At 44.7% G+C, this 19,977-nt stretch overlaps 1 protein-coding gene across 1 annotated transcript; it reads right to left on the reverse strand.

Annotated features, from left to right (window-relative positions):
* Window positions 1–20: 20 nt before the first annotated feature.
* Window positions 21–17,847, reverse strand: LOC310643801 (matrix metalloproteinase-17-like). The gene is made up of 11 exons (XM_083368380.1): window positions 17,511–17,847; window positions 13,419–13,656; window positions 11,758–11,890; window positions 11,233–11,410; window positions 10,546–10,829; window positions 8,684–8,860; window positions 7,065–7,155; window positions 4,911–4,993; window positions 3,930–4,082; window positions 1,996–2,253; window positions 21–758 (listed from the first exon to the last, which is right to left on the reverse strand). Exons 1-11 carry the CDS (start codon window positions 17,690–17,692, stop codon window positions 466–468), a joined length of 2,070 nt encoding a protein of 689 aa, XP_083224506.1. The 5' UTR covers window positions 17,693–17,847; the 3' UTR covers window positions 21–465.
* Window positions 17,848–19,977: the final 2,130 nt, after the last annotated feature.

The following is a 19,977-nucleotide window of genomic DNA, read 5'->3' on the forward strand; positions in this document are numbered from 1 at the left end:
CTGGCCTAGGCCTAGGGAGAACTTTTACAACATAAAAAGAATTGACCAGGTTGGGAGGAGTTATCTTTGGTTCCTTCTTTAACAAAAGAGCTCCTTATTTTCCACTTCCTAGAGTCTATCAAAGCTTTTTTTTTTTGTCTTGTGATTGGACGTTCTGATTCCCTTAGTGTCCATCTTCCAGCTCCTTTGTTATTTTACAGAAAGGTTGCTATCTGAAGCACAAGTTCCGACGGTGCCATCTCTGGGCCTTTTTGCTGCTCTTCCGTTCTAGCAAAGTGAGGCCGCCACACCTTGAAGGATGGGCAACCTCAGCCTGCATCTCAAGGGCTTGTCACTTCCAGCTTCATCAGGAGGGCTCTTTTTGTCCAGCCACAGATGTGCAATGTGATCCTCCGAGATACTGCCTCAAATCAAGGTCATGGAGAAATACACAGGGCAACCCAAGGTCAATATTCCTCATCCACCCTAGGCAGGTCCTTGCAGGATCAAGACAGCCAAGGGCAAAATATTGAGCAAGGGGGAAGAAATGGCAGGAAAAGCAGCACAAAAACACACACGTCCCTCAACTTCCAGTTGAGGTCCTCGGAAGTTGGGTGGAAGTCTAACTCCCAATGAAGGGCTAGTAGGCGTTACCCTTTGAGGTTCAGCGGTGCAATCCAACCAATCGGTGGCAACGGAACGAGGGTATCCAGCTTGGAGTTGAAGGGTGTCCCGGTCAAACTTCCAGTACTGTCGGCCCTTAAAAACATACAGTGTTCCTGCAGCAGGACAGAGAAGTGAGAGCAGCAATAGATTGACGCAGAGTTGCAGAAGACTGAGAAAAGTCCCTGGAATAATATACAGTACAGAATGGTTTGGAAGAGGAAGCAGAAGCAACACAGATAATGCTCAACCTACAGCCACAATTGAGCCTAACATTTGCTGCTAGGTGAGACAGCTGTTAAGTAAATCCCGTCCCATTTTACAACCTTTCTTGCTACAGTCGTTAGGGGAATCGCTGCAGTTGTTAAATTGGTGGCACAGTTCTTAAGTGAATCTGGCTTCCTCATTGACTTTGCTTGTCGCAAAAGATCACATGACCCCGGGACACTGCAACTGTCATAAATGTGAGTCAGTTGCCTAGTGTCTGAATTTTGATCAGGTGACCCATACATGCACATCAGACCCTTTTATTTCACACGGTGTGAATTCTTCCTTTCTCACAGCACCCTTTGTGCAAAGGATCTGCTTGTCCCAGAGGTGCTTTTTCCAAAAGCCAACTGGATTTTCTTGTCCCCCCCCACTTTGAAAACATTTTGCTTCTCATCCAAGAGGCTTCTTGGATGAGAAGCGAAACATTTTCAAAGGGAAAAAAACCCCAAGAAAGTCCATCTGCCTTTTGGAAAAAGCACCTTTGGGACAATCATGACCTGGATGATTGAGAATCTACATAGATCAGTGATGGTGAACCTTTTAGAGACCGAGTGCCCAAACTGCAACCCAAAACCCACTTATGTATCGTCGGGTGCTGGGTGGGCGTGGCCTGTTGGGTGGGTGTGATCAATTGGGTGGGTGTGGCCCATTGAGTGGGCGTGGCTGTGGTGGTAACGGCAGACTGGGTGGGACTAAAAAGTTCAATCAATCAATTCCAACTTTGCGAGATCTTTTTTTTCCCACGAGAAGTTGAAATTGATTTATTCATTGAACTTTTTTTTTTTGCACACGGCGGCAGAAGCCTAAAGCAAAAAGGTTTTATGAAACGTAGCTGAAGGCCTAGGACTGGGGTGACGGCGCACGTGCCCACAGAGAGGGCTCTGCATGCCACCTGTGGCACACGTGCCATAGGTTCGCCACCATGGACATAGACATTTGAAAGCTGAAAGGACCTGATTGTTCTGCACCTTGAAAGGGTAGGATAGACTGGAGACCCCATGGCATCTCACGATTCCCAAGCACCCAGATCAACAGGAATGCAGGGAATCATCTGAGTCAACCTATGGACAACAGCCAACTCACCATCACTTTCACTCAAGATAGAGTCAACAGAGGAGGAGAACTGCTCCCAGGATTGTAGGACGAGAGGGGAAGTGTCCTCTATGTGCTGTGTCATCTCATCGTAGCACCAGTAAAGGTCTCCCTTGAAGAAATAGGTTTTCTGGTCTGAAGGCCAGGAGAAAGCACCACGGATGCCCCCTTGGGGCAGACCAAAGTCTGTGACTGGGCGAGGGTAGCCCTCCTCCACACCGTTGTCTTTAAATACCCAGTAGAGAGGCCCTTGAGTAAAGAATGGAGAGAGAAAGAGAATGGCATGAGCAACAGTAATAGCTTGTTATTGAAACCATTCATTCAGGATCACCTGCCCCATGGACTAGAAACTTGAAATCATCTCCCTTAATGCTACCAGGCTCCTGGCCTCACCTGATTTATTTTAATTAACAGAAATGAGAGGGAGATAACATGCAGGTTACAAAGCAAATCATCAGCCTAGCATCTTCACCTCTAGAATTTTTCCCAAGCTAGAGGCTTTCTGGTAGTACGGCCTTCACTTCACAGAAGACTCTGCCTTACCCTGTGGGCTGAAGTCCTATTTTGGGAGAACAGACAATTTGAGGACGATTGAAGTAGGAAAATATGCTCATTTGTTTCAAAAGAGATGGGACAGATAGGCAGCATCTGGAGGGGTTGAGGGAGCGGTTAAATCTTTTGGCTTCGAGCAGCATATAGTTGAAACAGATGATGAATTGGAATATGGTCCTGGAAATTTGCTAATGGGCAGTGCCAGTTCAAAGGTATTTGGTGCCCCCAGTCCAGGGGTAGGCAACCTTGGCTCTTTTATGACTCGTGGACTTCAACTCCCAGAATTCCTGAGCCAGCCATGCTGAGGGAAAAGGGAGAGATTTCCAAGCTGAGCCATGCCAGCTCAGGAATTCTGGGAGTTGAAGTCCACGAGTCATAAAAGAGCCAAGGTTGCCTACCCCTGCTCCACATTGACTGATGGTGTCACCTCTCACTGACATAAAGATTTTCATTTTTAGAAGGATTTGAAAGGGGAGGCAGCATTGGAGCCCCTTGTTGGTGGGCTTTTCAGTGATACCGATTGACCAGGCTTTAGAAAAAGCATGCTGGACAGAGTACAGGTTGTCCTCGACTTACAACCATAATTACAGTTGTAAGCCATGATAGTCCTTAAGCGGGTGATTGTGCCCAATTTTATGACTTTTTCCATGGCAGTTGTTAAGAAAATGCAGCAGTCATAAAGCAAGTCCATTGTTTGCAATAGAGTATTTTTTGCCTGAAATCAAAAGAAAATGCCAGTTTCTGGGGGAAAAATATTGTAAATCATGGACACATGATTACAGGACACTGCAAATAGCTTGATTATAACTACCTTTTGGGTGGGGCTTGTCCTAATTTCAAAAGGACACTAACACACCAATGCTAAGTCAAGGACTACCTGTATATGAGATGAAACAGCAAATCACTTTGTTGGAATTTATTGTTGGAATGTAATTTTGTGTAACAACTACAGTAGCATTCAGGCAGTAGAAGTCAGTGTTTACAAGTTTGGATCTATAGTATATACTTTATGTTTTTTTGTCATAAGTAGAGTTTCCTGTTTCCTGTTAAAAATAGTTAAGTAGTAAAGTACATGGTGACTGTACACTTTTTTGATCTATGGCGCTATGTATAAACAAAATTTCTAACACACTTCTTATTCTGCAGGTTTCTGTCTGGGCCTGCAGTTGGTTATATAGAGGATGAGTGTATATTTTGCGCTTTGAAATCACACCAGTTGCTTTAAAGTAATTAAATAATTATGCTTCTTCTTTACTTGGTCCTGCATTCTGTATATCTGCCATGGCCATTGGCTTAAAAACACATCACGTTTTATTGGAACAGAATATCCTTCTGCCTTTGCCCAGCTCACTTTGCCCTTCTGATCTTCTCACCACTGAAGAAGAGGATGCGATGATCTGCTGGTCTCTCATAAACAGCGTCTACTTTGTGGAGAGTAGAAGGAAGTCCTCGCCAGAAATGAGTGATCAGAGCTGGTTGGGGAGAAGAGAGATGCCGGCTTTGGGACAGGCGCCAGAAGTACTGATCTGCCACAAGAGCAGGAATAGAAAAAAAGAAAGAGAGATTAATTTCCATCTAAAAGGTGATCCTCTTTTTTGGCAGGTATTTTGGTGTGTGTGTGTGTGTGTGTGTGTGTGTGTGTGTGTGTAGACATGGATGAATATGAGGCTATCAATAAGGTAAAGGTAAAGGTTCCCCCACACATGCATGCTAGTTGTTTCCAACTCTAGGGGCCGGTGCTCATCTCCGTTTCAAAGCTAAAGAGCCAGCGCTTGTCCGAGGACGTCTCCGTGGTCATGTGGCCGGCATGACTAGACGCCAGAGGCGCACGGAACGCTGTTACCTTCCCACCGGAGTGGTCCCTATTTTTCTACTTGCATTTTTACATGCTTTTGAACTGCTAGGTTGGCAGAAGCTGGGACGAGTAACAGGCGCTCACTCTGCTACGCGGCACTAGGGATTCGACCCGCCAAACTGCCGACCTTCTGATCAACAAGCTCAACGTCCTAACCCACTGAGCCACCGCGTCCCTAGCCTATCAATATGAGCATTCCAAAAAGGTAATGAAGAATTGAAAGAAGACAATGAAGAGAATTAGAAAACGGGGCTTCTTTTAAAAAAAGGCAAGTAAGGAAAGACAAGATTGAAGTTTATAAAAAAAATATGTATGGTATGGACAGAGGGGCTTTGCCCTGCCTGTTAGTACTGGAATTTCTACTCGATTAAAAAAGAAGGGGCTGACCCTAAATCTGGATCTCTTGACCATCTGCCCAATACCCCATCCAATAATAACACTCCAGCCTCTTTTGTGCACCCTGAGAGGAAGAAGCTGCTTGGTCTGTAAGGTAACTAACCTTTGAAAAAGAACGTTTCTCCACGGATCTGAGCAACAGCATCGATGTTGGAGGTACATCGGTCAGGTAATCCGTTTCCTGGTCTGGAACAAGGAAATTGGGGGGTGGGGTGGGGGGCGGGAAAACAACTCAGCCAGTGGAATCCCTAAACACAGTACTGGTTTCATTAGAGATAGAAAAAGATCTGCCAGCAGCGTGAAAAGTACATTTTACCCCCAGGCAGCAATGTGTATTGTTCTATTATGAAGTAGATTTTGAGTATATATCCGTTGAATTTCCCTCTAAGAAAGTCAAGGCGAGATAAATGGAACACTAAATCAATCTGAGGGGCAGAAGTCATCTCACCTGAATTTGATTATTTCCCTTTTTTTGTTCAAAGTGGAAATGCTTCAGGTTCAACCAGCATCAGACCATGATTTAATAGCCAAGCTTGTTCTGCAACTATTGGCCGGGTTTTCACCCCATTTTTGAACAACGTGGGAAAATATGTTTAGTGCTGGATTTCCTGGTTTGTCTGTTTGCCATCACAGATGGAAAAACAAAGTTCTCCTTCAGTGGCCAGAATACCTTACTTATATCTTAAGCTGAAATATCAAGATTAAAACATGGTCATATGTCCAGCTTTTATAAGTGCCTTTGTGAGCTTCATGGCTAAATTGGGATTATAGCCTGTTTTCTTCAGTTATAGTTTAACATATTATGCTACCCTGACTTTGAGAAGTGGCATTTGCTTAAATATAAACTTCATTATTAGACAAAGACTAAAATTATTCACCATATTAACAATAACAGCAAGTTTTATCTCTATATAAGAACTTTACTGTTACCTCTTAGTCTCTGCAAATTGGTAGTAGTAAAACAAATTTGAGGCAAACTATTGTAATGTTAGTGCATACAGTCACAGAACTGTGAAATAATAATAATAATGATAATGATAATTAAGTTGGAAGGTACCTTGGAGATCATCTAGTCCAACCCCCTGTTCAGGCAGGAAACCCTATACCCGTGTTGGCAAACCTATGGCATGCGTGCTACAGGTGGCACGCAGAGCCCTCTCTGTGGGCACACATGCCACTGCCCCACTCCTAGGCCTTCAACTGGGTTTTATTTGCTTTAGGCCTTCGACACCGTGTGCAAAAAAAAAAGGTTCAATCAATCAATTTCAACTTCTCACGGGGAAAAAAAAAGATCTCGCAAAGTTAAAATTGATTGATTGAACTTTTTAGCCCCATCCAGTCTGCCGTTACCACCACAGCCATGCCCACCCAATGGGCCATGCCCACCCAGCACCCAACAATACATAAGTGGGTTTTGGGTTGCAGTTTGGACACTCAGTCTCTAAAAGGTTCGCCACCACTGCCCTATACTATTTCAGATAAATGGTTGTCCAATTTCTTCTTACAAACTTCCAGTGTTGGAGCATTCACAGCTTCTGGAGGCAGATTGTTCCACTGGTTAATTGTTCTAACTGTCAGGAAGTTTCTCCTTAGTTCTAGGTTGCTTCTCTCCTTGTTTATTTTTCATCTGTTGCTTCTTGTCCTGCCTTCAGGTGCTTTGGAGAATAGCTTGATTCCGTCTTCTTTGGGGCAGCCCCTGAGATATTGGAAGACTGCTATCATGTGCCCCCTCGTCCTTCTGTTCATTAGACTAGACAGACCCAATTCCAGCAACCGTTCCGTATATGTTTCAGCCTCCAGTCCCCTAATCATCTTTGTTGCTCTTCTCTGTACTCTTTCTAGAGTCTCATCATCTTTTTTATATTGTGGTGACCAAAATTGTATGCAGTATTCCAAGTGTGGCCTTACCAAGGCATTGCAAAGTGGTATTAACACTTCACGTGATCTTGATTGGAGATACAATATTGGAGACACAGTGAAGTGGCGCATACTGTACATGTGAAGACCACTGTGGTTTCTAAAGTATGGCTGGTTTAGGGCTTAGCACGCTGTCTAAAACCAGATCATTGTTGCTTGTTCAATCGATCATAGTCAGACAATCTAATGCATGAGTCTAATCTACATCTTTCTACAGAATCTTATATTTAATGCTGCAGTGGTGCCAAAGCTGGGATCATCCAACAGATCCCCTCAGAGGCTATCAGAAATAGACCTTGATTTACCCTTTGCAAATAAAGTATAAAGAGTAACATCTAACCTGACTGCAGGGAAATCCTGTGATAAGGAGAGAAGGCCTGGCAATGGGGTGGTTACATCATGCTTCTCTGTGGACTGAAAAACTTTCATCCCTGGTTTGAAAAGGAGAGGGGGAAAAAGGAAATGTGTTAAGGGAAAAGAAGAATTTTGGTGGCATACATTTCAGAAAATTTCATTTCATTTCATTTATTGGATTTCTATATCGCCCTTCTCCCTAGGGACTCAGGGCGGTTCACAGGGCATATATAAATAGGTATACAAAAATTAAAAGAAAATTAAACCATGCCCAATTAAAATACAGCAATAGTAAAATAATAAAACCAATTAAAAAACCCATATTCCCCTTCAGGCCAGACCAGCTAACTCAAACAAGTGGGTTTTCAACCCGCGACGGAAGGATCGGAGGTCCGATGCCATCCGGAGCTCAACCGGCAGTTGGTTTCATAGTGCCGGGGCACCCACAGAGAAGGCCCTCCCCCTGGGGGCCACCAGTCGACATTCCCTGACTGGAGGCACCCTGAGGAGGCCCTCTCTGTGGGCACGCACAGGGCAGAGGGGAGTTGACGCCGGCAGCAGGTGGTCCTCGAGGTATCCCGGACCCATGCCATGTAAGGACTTAAAGATCATAACCAAGACCTTGAAAATGGGAATAGACAGTCCAGACAAATGTTGAAAAGAAAGCCAATACAAATTAGACTGAAAGCTATTGAACTGCGTCAACCTGCTTGGTCAAATACAGACATACACTCACACATACACACACAAACACACAGTCCATCACTAAAAGTTGGGCTGGAACTATTTCAGAACTGATAGTGGCACATTTACTTATAGTGATGAGCCACTGTCTGAAGGCGATTCGGCAGAAAATATGGGAGGCTTGGTTGACTGACTTTACAAACAATCCTCATAATGAGTATGGATATTTATCGTATTACTACATAATTATTATGTGGATCAAGGATATTAAAACAATGAATTTAAATGAAAAGTAGGGGGGGGGGCGGAATCACACAGTTCTTGTTCACTATTTCAGACCTACAGATTAAAGAATGGGTTGGACATGCAAAACCAATACCTTCAGAGTTAGCTATTGTACCAAGATTTTTAAAAAAGTTTTTTTTAAAAAAAATTGCAGTAGATCTGCTTTCCCCAACCTGGTCATTAACAGACCCCTTAGATGTCAAGCCTGTTGGTGGTGGGTATTAATAGGAGTTGAAGTCCACTGGATCTACTGGACAAAGTTGAGAAAGTTGGGCTATCCACAGGACTCAGGCAAGGTGTTAACTCAGAAGACAGAATAATAAGAGTTGGAAGGGACCTCAGAGGTCTTCTAGTCCAACCCCCTGCTCAGGCAGGAAACCATCCACCATTTCAGACAAATGGTTGCCCAATCTCTTCTTAAAAACTTCTAGTGTTGGAGTACCCACAACTTCTGGAGGCAAGTCATTCCACTGATTAATTGTTCTAACTGTTAGGAAATTTCTCCTTACTTCTAAACTAATTCTCCCTTTGATCAGTTTCCATCCATTGCTTCTTCTTCTGCCTTCAAGGGCTTTGGAGAATAGGTTGACCGCCTCCCAGCAACGTTTAATTAAGATCCCATATTGTTGCACTTACCGTAAAGCTTCTGGATTTCAGCATGATCCTCCATGTGCAACTGGTATTGCAATGGGTCTCCTACAGGTCCCCGGTAATATGGGCGCATGATAGAGTGCTTGGAAGATGAATGTGCTAAGCCAAGGCTGTGGCCAAATTCATGAATGGCCACAGCAAAAAGGTCGGTGCCAAAGTCATCTGTCAAACAATGAAAATCACTGATTGAGTGGTCCAGACTGAGTCTACAAAATGAGAGAAGGCATCACAAATAACACAACACAGGATCAAAAGGACAGCAAAAATATCATCCTGTCCAATAATTTCCTATAAAGTAATGGATCCACTCTTTGTTGAATCTTTTATGGCATCTTGAGAACTGTGAACAATGCTGAGTCCAGATTAGGTATGAAAAGTACCTATGGATAATGGCTGCCTCCTCTTAAAATGGCTCCTCTCCTACAACTAGACCAGGGGTAGGCAACTTGGCTCTTTTATGACTCGTGGACTTCAACCCCCAGAATTCCTGAGCCAGACATGCTGGCTCAGGAATTCTGGGAGTTGAAGTCCACGAGTCATAAAAGAGCCAAAGTTGCCTAACCCTGAACTAGACTTTCTTTGTTTCTTTGTTCAAGAGTGGTGAAACCTCTTCAAGAAAAAACAAAAAAAATCCAGTTGCCCTTTGAAAAAGCACCTTTGACCTGGATGACTGAGAATCTCCATAGACGCTCCTCCCCAACAGTTCTCAAACTTCAGCCATCAGATACTCCAGAGCAGAGAACTAGATTTGCCCTCAAAGTTGAACCTAGGTCTCCATCCTAGATGATGGGACTGGGTTGCATCAGAGGGTGAATCTTTGGATACAGGGCAACATCTCAGCCTGCTTAGTGGATAGAGGAAAAGTCAGATTGGCCAGACTACTAAAACAGTTGTATTTATATACGGAAATGTAAAACCCGTATTTTCACTTTTTGTTTTTCAACACTGGTTTCCACCAAACCTTCCCCACACGAAATTAGAAAGACAAATTCTTTCTTGGGTTATGGTGGAAGTCTGAGAGCAACATCAAAAAAAAAAAGATGAAATGGTGGCAATAAAGACATGATGATGGTCAAAGAAAGTAATCTTTTTTTGGTTGAGGTAGAAATTAGGGGCCCTACTTTGGAAGTTTCGAGAAAACAATGAAAAATCCCTGTGATAAAAGAACTACATCAGAAAATGCATTAGGGAATGTATATGTTGACTTTACTGTGCTTTTTTTGTTTGATGGTTACCCTACCTCCATGTCACAAGTTCAACCACCTCCTCAGATTCATTGTTGCTCCTTTTGGACACTCACCTGAACCCATAGGGAGGTCAGCATGGGGTGAGAAAAGTACATGCAGCCTTAAAGTCACTCAGAGGGTCTACTCACATTCAAGGCAAGGCAAGTACAGTTGACCTTCAGACTTTTAGATAAAAGTGGGGTGACAGGAGAAGACAAGGGCAGGATTCTATGTGTTAAGTTGTGGGCTCTGGTGAGCAGGAATGATGACACAAGACTGAGTACAGGGAAACTCATTCTTTTATTCTTGCTGGAACTGTACTGAAGCTTGGGCCGCACCCAGCCACAATATATAGCCTAGCCCCTAGGTGGCAGCCAATAGGTTTGAACCCACGCTTGCCGCCCGGGGCTGACCAATTGCAAGACTGAAGACGGCCTGTCTGGGTTGCTGGAGAGCCGTTAGCTCCTCCAGCAATGCACGTGGTGTAATACCACAAACCCAATACATAACACTATGCATGGACCCATTCTCTATCCAAGGTGAGCCTTCCATGCAGTCAGGCAAACACCTGAACAGGTTTACAGTTCTTAACTCTTCCACTATGCGAGAAAGTCAAATTACCTGGTGAGCGGAAAGTCCATTCTTCGTCCCCATCAAAATGGACAGTGCCAGCCCTCTGGGGGTCTCCGGGAAAGAAAGCATGGGCCACCATCCCACCAGGTCCATCAAACGGATAGTTGTCATGGTGATCCAAATGGAGGAACTCCACAGAGATGTCAGCAGTGTGGCCCCCAACCTCATGGAAAGTTAATGGGATAGCTTCACTCCAAACCTTTAGGGCATAATAGATCAATACTCGCATCATCTCTCGGCTGAGACGGGCTCTTTGGGGATAGCTCTTCACCCTACGGGAAAAATAAGATGGATTTACACTAATCCTAAACTAGGTTTAATGAAACACAATTCCTGGCTTCACATAACACACCATACCCAAAACAAATAGACTTTATAATGGCTTAACGCGATGCCCAGGTTCCCTTAGCAGGCAGACTCCATTGCTGGATTCATCTAACCATAATAAACCACCAGCTACCCATTTCCATGTTAGCCTAATTGTCTGAACCCTGCCACTGAATCTTTGTACAGGGCACAATTCTTTTCTCAGTCTATTTTCCCACCCAACTAGTGTTTCTCAGCCTGAGCAATTTTAAGATGCGTGGCTGGGGAAGGCTGGGGGTTGGAAGTCTACCCCTCTTAAAGTTGCCACGGTTGAGAAACATTGCATTAAGCCTACATGTGGATACCTACTTCCAGGAGATGTTTCTTTTAGTCCAAACTGAATCAACGCTGCGTCTCTTCTGACTTTTTCTCCTCTGCCATCTCTTCTTCCTTGCACTTGCCTTCAAAGAAAACTTTGGGGGGATGTGGGAGATAATATCAGGCAAGGCACAGCGAGGCATCCGGATCAGACTCAGTGTGGCATCATCTGCCAGAATTCAAGGGGAGGGAAAGAAAACACCCAGAAATGTTTCACAGTGAAAAACTCAACTAGTTCGACTTCAATTCTGCAAGGAAGTGGAGCATTTTCCTAGGACATATCAATTTCCCACCTCTTTATTTTGCAGAGTTCATTTTGCTTTTCTATGGTGTTCAAAGAACATTTCTATGCACGGCCAAATTTAAACTTTCGGTCCTTGCCCTTTGTGTTTCAACTTGCCTTGCCTCAATTTCTTGGAAATTGGACATTTTTGGGTTGAGAGAGATATCCACTGCAAAACCATGGGTCCCCAAGGAGAACAAGCAAGATACTAATATCTCTCAGTTTTGTTATACCTAGAATCCCAGTTTCTGCAATGCCAGCAAAACGCTGCATCGTACGAAGGGCTGTTGTCATATCTTCCCACGTCTGTCGTTGGCCTGTAGCAGGATCAGCAGGTGGAAGGTATCCATAATGTATTAACCACTCCTAAACAAAGATGATCAGCAGATAACATGAGATACTGCAATCATAGCTTTCCTCCTGGGAATTCTAAATTTCTTAAACCAGGCCTGTCTAATTTGCTCACACTGCTTCTTTGGCTATGCAGAAGAAAAACCACAGGGCCAATTCTCAAATACCTAGCTACAAAATTGTGAACAACAGCTTTATTGATTAGCCCTTGGGCTATATCCAGCACAAATTGTTACTAAAATTTGATAAAAGCAATTTAAAATGGAATTTGATAAAATACAATTTAAAATGGAATTAGAATAAAAGACGATTTAAAATGAACAAAATAGTGGATTCTGCATTTTACCCAAGCCCTGAAAGATGCAGCCAGGTTTTTGGAATGCTTTTCTCTACCAAATTGCTGGTTTTTCATTTCTTAAAGAGTTTAGATTTAATTTATGAAATGGTGGGCTTTTAATTCATCCAACAATTGGGCTTTTAATTTGTTTTTAAGGTGCTCTCAGGGAAGAAAAAAATCGCACTACCTTTCACGAAAGCCCACTTCTCCAACTCAAGGGTGTTCAATCTCAGCAACTTTAAGAGAGGTGGACTTCAACTTCCAGAGTTCCCCAGACAGACTGTCGGTTAGGGAGTTTTGGGGAGTTGAAGTCCACATTTAAAGTTGCTGAAGTTGAGAAACACTAGTCCAGACATGTCAAACACAAGGCCCGGGGGCCAGATCCGGCCTGCGAAATGGTTTCATGTTGCCCGTGAAGCCATCCTGAAAACAGTGAGGGAACGGTTCCCACTGCCTTGGCCCTGGCCCAGAGACCCTCCTTCTGCCAGAGACCCTCAGATCTGTCCCACTCCTGCCCAGGCCCCCATAGGCACCCTTGATGCCAACGATGTAGAGCTGGCCACGCCCACCCAGTAGGCCATACGCACTTTAGCCATGCCCACCCAGTAGGGCACGCCCACTCAGGCCACACCCACCCGGCCCCGAGGGCAACCGCAATGCTGATGCAGCCGTCAATGAAATTGAGTTTGACACCCCTGCACTAGTCGAATCAATGTCCTCAATCACCCAGAGAAGATATGCAGAACAGAAGTGGCTTGGCTTTCGCCATTTTGTAGACGCACCCATCTTCTTAGTGCCTATGGAGATTCCCAGTCATCCAGGTCATGGTTGTGCCAAAGGTGTTTTTTCATGAGGCAACTGGACTTGTTTGTTTTTCTTTGAAGACGTTTCGCTTCTCATCCAAGAAGCTTCTTCAGCTTCTTCAGAGCTGAAGAAGCTTGGAAGGGAAGCGAAACATCTTCAAAAGAAAAACAAGCGAGTCCAGTTGCCTCGTGAAAAAGCACCTTTGGGATTCCCATGGCCTTAGGTTTTCTCAACCTTGGCAACTTTAAGAGGTGTGGGCTTCAACTCCCATAGCTGTCTGGGGAATACCGGGACTTGAAGCTCACATGTCTTAAAGTTGTGAAGGTTGGGGAACCCTGTCTTAGATGTTACTACTCCCCAGTTTTCAGTCCCCGAGTTTTACCACCTTCAGGTTTGACTTACAATGACTTCTCCACTCGCTTCAGTGGGCCTGGGGACAGGGCTGAGGCAGGATGACAAAGATGGAAGAAGCAGACAGAAGAGAAGGCAGTGTAGAGAGATGGTGGGTGGCTTCGTCCTTTGCTTTTCCTCCAGGAGCTGTTGCTGAGGCGGTCTGTGATCTTTCTTAGGAAAACACACTTTTCCAGCCTCCATCCAGGTGCTGCTCACTGTTTTGGTGAGTTCACCACCTCTTCCAATTCTGGAGGGGGAAAAAAGGATTCCTTTTTGTTCTGCAACCCAGCTAAGCTGGTTTATTTTATCTGGGGGAAAAAACCAAATGTATATCAACTACAGTTCCAGAAGGAAATCAAGGAAGGTTGCTCTTTTGTTCCATGAACTGGCTTTTGGGTTTTTTTTGTATTTGACCCAAAACGTCTATCTTATCACTAGCCACTGAGAAAATGGCAAAAATAAGCGACAACCTTCCTAACGAATTATTTGACAAGTATATGAGGTTTGAGTAAATCTTCTTCCTAGCAAGATGTTTTGAAACTCACCCCTACTAACTTTTACTTATTCTACTTTATCTAAGGAATTCATTGCAGTGGAGATAGCAGGCCAGTGGTTTAGCGGTTAAGGTGCTGGCCTAGAAACCAGGAGACTGTGAGTTCTAGTCCCATCTTAGGCATGAAAGCTGGCTGGGTGACTTTGGGCCAATCCTCAAAAGACTGTGAGTTCTAGTCTAGTCCCATTTTAGGCATGAAAACTGGCTGGGTGACATTGGGCCAGTCACTCTCCACCATTTTGACTTTGTTGACTCCATTCTGCAGACCCCACAGAGAAAAGATGGAGTCCACCTTGATAATCTTTTGAAAGGCCACAAAGACATGGTTTTGCTAAAGGGCCTTGGGGGCCCCAAGGTGATATGGAGCTCGTCAAGTGGTTGGTTTGATAGTTGTCACCAGGGAGATGGAGGTTTTGTCTTTGAGGTTTCACTTCTGTAAGCTGCCTGCAGTCACCAAGTGAGTTGAGCAATCATATAAAACTAACTAACTAACTAACTAACTAACTAACTAACTAACTAACTAACTAACTAAATAAATAAATAAATAAATAAATAAATAAATGTAACTGCTGTTTTACAAGGGAAAACACAGATGCACCTAAGGAAGAGTGCTCTAGTGCAGAGGCCCCCAAGCTTGGCAACTTTAAGACTTGCGCACTTCAACTCCCAGAATTCCTCAGCCAGTCCAGAAGGCTTAAAGTTGCCAGGTTTGGAGAGCCTTGCTCTAGTGAACCCATTGCTTTTAGCACGTACGATGGAGCTTGAGCGCCACATGATTTCAAGACGACGGCACTCAGCTTGTGCCTTCTCTGTGACTAGCACACCCTTGTATGTCCCACTCGGAGTTATTCTCCTACGCAGAAGCAGGCAAAGTGAAGCCGTGGGCACCGATGTGCTATGGATGCTTCTCTTGAGTTCAACTGCGCTTGTATTTCTTTTATAGATTCTTTTAGCTTGAAAATGAGTATATGTGCTACTCCATAAGCAAAATATGGAAGAAGAAAAAAACAAAAACAAACCTGAAAAGAGTGTTTACAGCCCAGGGCTTGGCTTGGCTCAGTCACCCGGAAGGAAAATCAACCCAGAAAGTGAAGTCACAATAGCTGAGAGAATTCTGTGGGGTGAGACATAGAGAGCCATCTCTTTTGTCTGACTTTCGGTAGATGGCTAACTTACAACAAGAATGTCTATGGAGGGTGGGGGTGGTGCATTAGAAGCCCATCCCTTTCAGGGGCTTGTAGAAAAAGGTGGGGTTGAATCCTGCAGGTGGCATCCTGATTATTTTGTGATCTGTCCCTCCCCACCCTGGATATCTCTGTTTTGTAGGGATTTTGTTGTGGAGGGGAAGTGGGGGAAGAGGAAGGGCTATGTACCCTGTCTCTGTGGAGGGAAGGGGAAGGGCAGGAGGGAAGGGAAGGGAAGGGAAAAGGAAAGAAAAAAGGGAAAAGGAAAAAAAGAAATGAAAAGAAAAGAAGGAAAGGAAAGGGGAAAGGGGAGAGGAGAGGAACCCAGAACGAAGTTTACGAAGACAGGAATTCTATAATTCTGTTGTAGGCATCAGAGTCAGCACAGATTTAAATTCAGTGCCATTCCTTCCCTCTCTGAGAGCCAATTCTTTGTAAAATATGCAGGGTCCACCTCCTAAATTTTCTGCAAGGACAAGAAGGAGACTTGCATCAAAACTGTCACTTCAGTAATGGAATACCTCATTCATCAGCTGTGCCCAAACAGCCCGTCTGTGCTCTTGTCTTACTGTTTGCTAGAGAGGCTGCTGTCTTAAAGATGCTTGGGGATGTCGGTCCGGATCCCTTTCGGAACACGGAACCCGTCCGCATCTCTCAAGCCGATATCAGTCTTTAAACCCTGTCACCATCATTCTGATTTTTCCCGAGTTCATAAATTTTGCAGTCACTTTAAGGCTTAAAACTACCAAGAGAGAGAGAGAGAGAGAGAGAGAGAGAGAGAGATACAGCATGCCTCTTTTTGATTTAACCCACTAAGCAGGCAGAAATGATCTATTTTGATTTTTTTTAAAATGTAGAAAATAGCTTTTTTTATATAAAAAATAATGATTGTTCTGTTTACATTTAATAATAATAATAATAATAATAATAATAATAATAATAATAATAATAATAATAATAATAATAATAAGAATAAGAAGAAGAAGAAGAAGAAGAAGAAGAAGAAGAAGAAGAAGAAGAAGAAGAAGAAGAAGAAGTTGTTGGAAGGGACCTTGGAGGTCATCTAGTCCAACCCCTGCTCAGGCAGGAAACCCTATACCATTTTAGACAAATGGCTGTCCAGTCTCTTCTTAAAAACTTCCAGTGTTGGAGCATTCACAGCTTCTGGAGGCAGGTTGTTCCACTGGTTAATTGTTCTGACTGTCAGGAAGTTTCTCCTTAGTTCTAGGTTGCTTCTCTCCTTGACTAGTTTCCATCCGTTGCTTCTTGTCCTGCCTTCAGGCGCTTTGGGGAATAGCTTGACTCCCTCTTCTTTGTGGCAGCCCCTGAGATATTGGAACACTGCTATCATGTCAACCCTCACCCTTCTCTTCGTTAAACTACACATACCCAATTCCAGCAACCGTTCCCTATATGTTTTAGCCTCCAGTCCCCCAATCATCTTTGTTGCTCTTCTCTTCTCTGGTTACATTTCAACAAGATTCCCTTTCCCCTTGTTCCCTTCTCTCTGGTTTCCGAAGTGCCTCTCCTGTTTTTTTAGGAAGGCTGGCAATGAAGTGGGAAGGGGATGTTCTCCCATCTTTGAAGAAGGGGGTGGGGGCTCCTACTTACCTGTCCGAATGTCCCCCAAAGAGCAAGTCCTGAAGGATTCCCGGAGAGCAGCCTTGCTCCAGTTCTACTTTTCCTTGGAAGCAGACTGGGCTGGGGCGGGAGGGGAAGGGAGAGGAGCTGAGACCAGCGGCAATTCTCTTTAGGGCAGGGAGGCGGCCTTTGAAGAACTTATCCTTCCCAGAGGAGCCACGTCCCACCCTGCTCTGCCAGGGCTGGTGGAGGTGCAACTCCTCTAATCTGCTTTGTCCGATTTAACAAGCAACTTGAAAAGATTTTTGCTTTACTCTCCACTTTCCTCTGGCTGCTGACCATCTAATTTCCCCCTCCCTCAATTCACAGCCGCCCTTCCTTCCTTCCTTCCTTCCTTCCTTCCTTCCTTCCTTCCTTCCTTCCTTCCTTCCTTCCTTCCTTCCTTCCTTCCTTCCTTCCTTCCCTAAACCTTCCCTTCTTCCCTTCCCTTCTTTTCTTCTTCTTTCTTTTCTTTCTCACAGTGCACTTCAGGACCTGTGATTACGCACGAGACACTCACGTCCACATCCCCTCTCACCTCTTGCATCTCTTCAGAGAAGCAGCACTCCTTCTTCCTCTTTCCAAACCCACAAGGCTTCTCTCTCTCCCGACAGCGAATTTGGAAACTCACTCAAGAGCCCTTTTTTGGGATGACAAGACAGATGGCATCCCCAGCCACAGACACCCCTCCCTACCTCATCTGGCAACCTGCTAGCTAGCTAGACCCTGCTGCTTCCCACCTACCTGACAGAAGACTCGGCTTCCCAAAGGCCTCCATCGGACTGAGGACTTTGTCTCTCCCGCCCGTCAGGGAGGGGCAGCACAGCGGGGAGCGGGAGGGTGGAGTTGCCTGCAGCAGTGAGGGGCTGAGGGTTGGGTCCCCAAGACCCCCTCCCAACACCGTTGCATCTCATGCAGTTGGCCATAGGGAGGGAGGGCAGGGTTTTTTCCCTTCGCTTGTGGCTCTTTGTGCATTCTCATAGGTACCTGTCCTGTCTTCCTGGACACTGGAAGAAACAAAAAAACGTGACGGAATTAGGAAGCAGCGCCTGATGGGGAGACTAATGCAGCGTGCTGACCTTTTCTGCCAGATTAAAACAAAAAACCAAAACCGGGAGAGAGAGAGAGGAGACCATCCTCCCTAAGAAAAAAAGGGTCGGTTTTTAACTTCCCCCTGCAAAGTGCTTTATGATTTAGCTGTTGCCACAGGAAAAAAACCTTTGGCTCTCAAATGCATCCAGTTTTTTTTTTAAGTTTGCCAGCTGATGTACTGATGTTCTCCTTCTGCCGTCCCCAACATGGCAGTCTTGAGTTAGGAGCTCTCAGTCTTAGGGCGGTGCGGTCCCTTGAAGCCTCTGGAGGATGTTAGGTGGAGGGAAGAGAATGTTAGGTTCCGTTTTCATCAGTTAAGCAACAGCTATGGAAATGAGAAGAGGCCCAACCGGTGAAGCTGTCAATCGGCTTAAAATGATAGATTCAGTGGAAACCGTCAAGATCCTCCCTCAAGCCATGTCAATCCTTCAGCATTCAAAATTGAGGAGGAGGACAGAGTGCAGTGGCTGGAATTAAAACGTGAAGTGGCTTGAACACATCACCTGGGTAATATCAGTTATATTAGTTTCTGTGGTTATAGACAGCACACTAAAAAGCAGAGACATCACCCTGCCAACAAAAGTGCGTATAGTCAAGGCCGTGGTCTTCCCAGTTGCAATGTATGGCAGTGAAAGCTGGATCATAAGAAAGGCTGAGCGCCAAAGAATTGAGGCCTTTGAACTATGGTGCTGGAGAAGACTCCTGCGAGTTCCTTGGACTGCAAGGCGATCAAACCGGTCAGTCCTAGAGGAGATCAACCCTGACTGGTCTTTAGAAGGCCAGATCCTGAAGCTAAAACTCAAATACTTTGGCCACTTAATGAGAAGGAAGGACTCACTGGAGAAGAGCCTAATGCTGGGAAAGATTGAGGGCAATAGAAGAAGGGGACGACAGAAAATGAGGTGGCTGGATGGAGTTACTGAAGCAGTAGGCGTGAGCTTAAATGGACTCCAGAAGATGGTAGAGGACAGGAAGGCCAGGAGGAATGTTGTCCATAGGGTTGTGATGGGTCGGACACGACTTCGCAGCTTACAGCAACAAATGGTTATAGAGTCACCTTAAGGAAATGTTCTTATTTGAAAGAAAGGATGGGGGTCCCAAAGGTGCTTTTTCAAAAGGCAATAGACTTTCTTTTTTTTTCTTTCTTGAAGACGTTTCGCTTCTCATCCAAGAAGCTTCTCTGGTTTTGAAGAAGCTTCCAGGATAAGAAGTGAAATGTCTTCAAAGAAAAACAAAACCCAGCTGCCTTTTGAAAAAGGCACAACTATGACCTGGGTGCCTGAGAATCTGCATAAAGGAAAGGATGGGTGGGACATTTGGGATTCTCAAGAACTGGAAATCAGTGGAGCTGGAGATCACGTGCATTTGTGTGCACCCAGCTTTTACATTTTCAAAACTTGCCACCATAAAATAAAGGACCAGTCTTCAGAACTGTATCTTTCTGATTCTAAACTCAACTGGGTTTTCCATCTACAATCCTTTCCATCCATCCAGATCATCTGAACTTCCACCGGCCGCCTGATTCTCCTTTCCCTCCTTGTCTGGTCTGAAACGCTGAAACAAAATGCCTGTCGGATAGCTCCTTGTTTTCAACCTACAACTTGATAATCAGCCTTTATCGTGAAGGATCTTACTGGTCCTTTTATTCCTTTCAGCTAAAGGCTCCAGGCAGAGGCAACTGGGCCCTGCAGAGACTTGAATGGGGTGCATCCCCGTTAGGAAGCGTTGAGTCCAGAATGGCTATTTTGGGTGATGGGGTCAACTGGGGCCTCTGTAAATCCTGAGCAGAACAATGCTGGTTGACAATGAGGCCATTAATCTGTTGGGAGACGGCTGTGCCCAGCTAGACTGGTGTCCATGGTTACACAGACTATGAGGCTCTTATTTCTCACTCAGATCTCTGAAGTGGGGTGGGCGGAGGGGGCGAAGGAGAAATGCCACCCTCGGAGAAGGCAGACTGTGGAGGAACTGAACATGGCTTTTGCTTCCGATAGATTCTTAGCTAAGTTCTGAGCACGAACCGGGAGATGTTCAGTAAGAAACTTTACCAACTTTATCAGCCTTGAGCTACTGACAAAGTAAGAAAGGCAGGATAAAAATCTAATACAGGTAGTCCTCA

This window comes from Vipera ursinii (genome assembly GCF_947247035.1).
Source record: "Vipera ursinii genome assembly, chromosome: 8".
NCBI lineage: Eukaryota > Metazoa > Chordata > Lepidosauria > Squamata > Viperidae > Vipera > Vipera ursinii.